We start from the raw sequence: 1,973 nt of genomic DNA on the forward strand, positions 1-1,973 counted from the left end.
CATAGTCCCACCATTCTTTCAAAAGTCTTAGATTATAAAAGGCTTGGAATAGCTTACATCACAGTTTTATCACATTTTTGGGAGATTGACTAGAATAATGCATATTAATTCCTGCCTGCATCAGAAGTATATATGTATGAAAAAGGCCACATAACTTGTTTCATACATTGAATTGCTTTATAAATTCCATGCACATTGCTCATAATGTAAGAAGCTAAAAGTCTTTGTTTTCGATTTATGCAAATTTTAGGTTTCTTGTATAGTTCATGGGAAATCAAACCTTAATAAATGAATTTATACTCCTGGGACTTTCCAATGATCCACGACTGCAGATTTTTCTCTTTGTTGTCTTTCTAATTATATATGCATTGACATTATTGGGGAACTTGGTAATCATGCTGGTGATCAGGAGCAAGGCTGGCCTTCACACCCCAATGTTCTTCTTCCTCGGCCACTTGGCTTTTGTTGACATTTGCTACTCATCAGTCACCCTCCCAAAGATGCTGGGAAATCTTGTAACAATGCAGAAAACTATTTCCCGGGAAGGGTGCATTGCACAGATCTTCTTCTTTTTCCAGACTGCTGGTGCTGAGGTTTTCATTCTCGCAGCAATGGCTTATGACCGATATGTTGCCATTTGTGACCCACTGCATTATATTATAGTCATGAAAACAGAGATATGCAAACAACTAGTGGGTGGAGCCTGGATCATGGGATTCTTGAATGCTTTGATGAATGCCCTGCCATTGTCGAATTTGCAGTTTTGTAGAAACAACACACTTAGCCACTATAGCTGTGAAATTCCTTCCCTCTTGCTCCTGTCTTGCAGTGATACTTTGACCAACTATGTTGTCCTTCTTGCCTCTATTTTTCTCTTTGGTTTAACCTCCTTCATCCTCACCCTCATCTCTTATATTTACATCATCTCCACTATCATGAAAATACGGTCAGCAGAAGGTAGGAGGAAAGCCTTCTCCACCTGCAGCTCCCACCTCATTGTTGTGGTTTTATTCTATGGAACTGGCTACTTTCGATACCTGAGACCCAACACATCATCTTCAATAGTTCTGGATCAACTTGTTTCCATCCAATATACCATCTCTGCTCCCATGCTAAATCCCATTATCTACAGTCTGAACACCAAAGAAGTGAAGGAATCCATTAAGAAACTGCTGAAAAAAATATGTTGATTGGATACAAGAAAATCAAATATGTTCAAGAAATCAATAAATGGATCTCCACTGAGGCACAGCTTGAAACCTTCTATTTGGAGTCTGAATATATCAAATGTTATTCTACTTAAGGCAGGCAATAGTCAACTGGCATTTATTGCTCGTAGATTAATATTGCAATTATTTACAGAAAATGTATTTGTTAAACCAACCTTGTTTATGAGAAATGAATAATTCATTTTATGTCTAATAAATGTAATATTTCTGGGTCTAGTGACTAACTGAATGAAGAATGACTTGAAACAACTTTAATATGAACAGCAACTCAAAAATCTTGCACAGTTGTTTCCTTGAGATAGAACAGAATCAAGAAAAAAAATGTGGGTTGAGTTTTATTGTATTTTATAGACAGTGTCCAGAAAACTTTTCAATGTAATGAAGACAGCATTGGGGAGGATTATTTCCTGTTTTTTATATTTTGTTATATATAATCACACACACATGTACACACAGTTGTGATATGTAATCATTTTTCTTTTCAGTATTTTCTTTTTATTATATTTTTGTTTTCTATACTCACAGACAGACAGAAAGAGAGAGAGAGTATTATTCCCAATGGTCTCATAGAGTAGTTGATAAACTGAAATCAATTGGGTTATATCCTGAAAATTTATTAGAGGGAGGGCAGAAGTATGTAAGGAGTTTGATTTCTCAAAGATTTAAGGATATTGAAGCACAAAATGATTATGCAGCCCTATCATGTTATTACAAGAAACTGAAACTGGGACCAAGTTTAAGATC

The 1,973-nt window shown here is 35.8% G+C and overlaps 1 protein-coding gene across 1 annotated transcript; it reads left to right on the forward strand.

Annotated features, from left to right (window-relative positions):
• Positions 1–266: 266 nt before the first annotated feature.
• LOC132584096 (olfactory receptor 8S1-like) lies at positions 267–1,190 on the forward strand. The gene has a single exon (XM_060255889.1). The coding sequence runs from the start codon at positions 267–269 to the stop codon at positions 1,188–1,190; it is 924 nt and encodes a 307-aa protein (XP_060111872.1).
• The last annotated feature ends 783 nt before the right edge of the window (positions 1,191–1,973 follow it).

The sequence above is a fragment of the Heteronotia binoei genome, chromosome 15 (genome assembly GCF_032191835.1).
Source record: "Heteronotia binoei isolate CCM8104 ecotype False Entrance Well chromosome 15, APGP_CSIRO_Hbin_v1, whole genome shotgun sequence".
NCBI lineage: Eukaryota > Metazoa > Chordata > Lepidosauria > Squamata > Gekkonidae > Heteronotia > Heteronotia binoei.

Bases quoted from the DNA above. Each gene is read 5' to 3' on its own strand.
- LOC132584096 (XM_060255889.1), top strand. From the start codon at position 267: ATGGGAAATCAAACCTTAATAAATGAATTTATACTCCTGGGACTTTCC.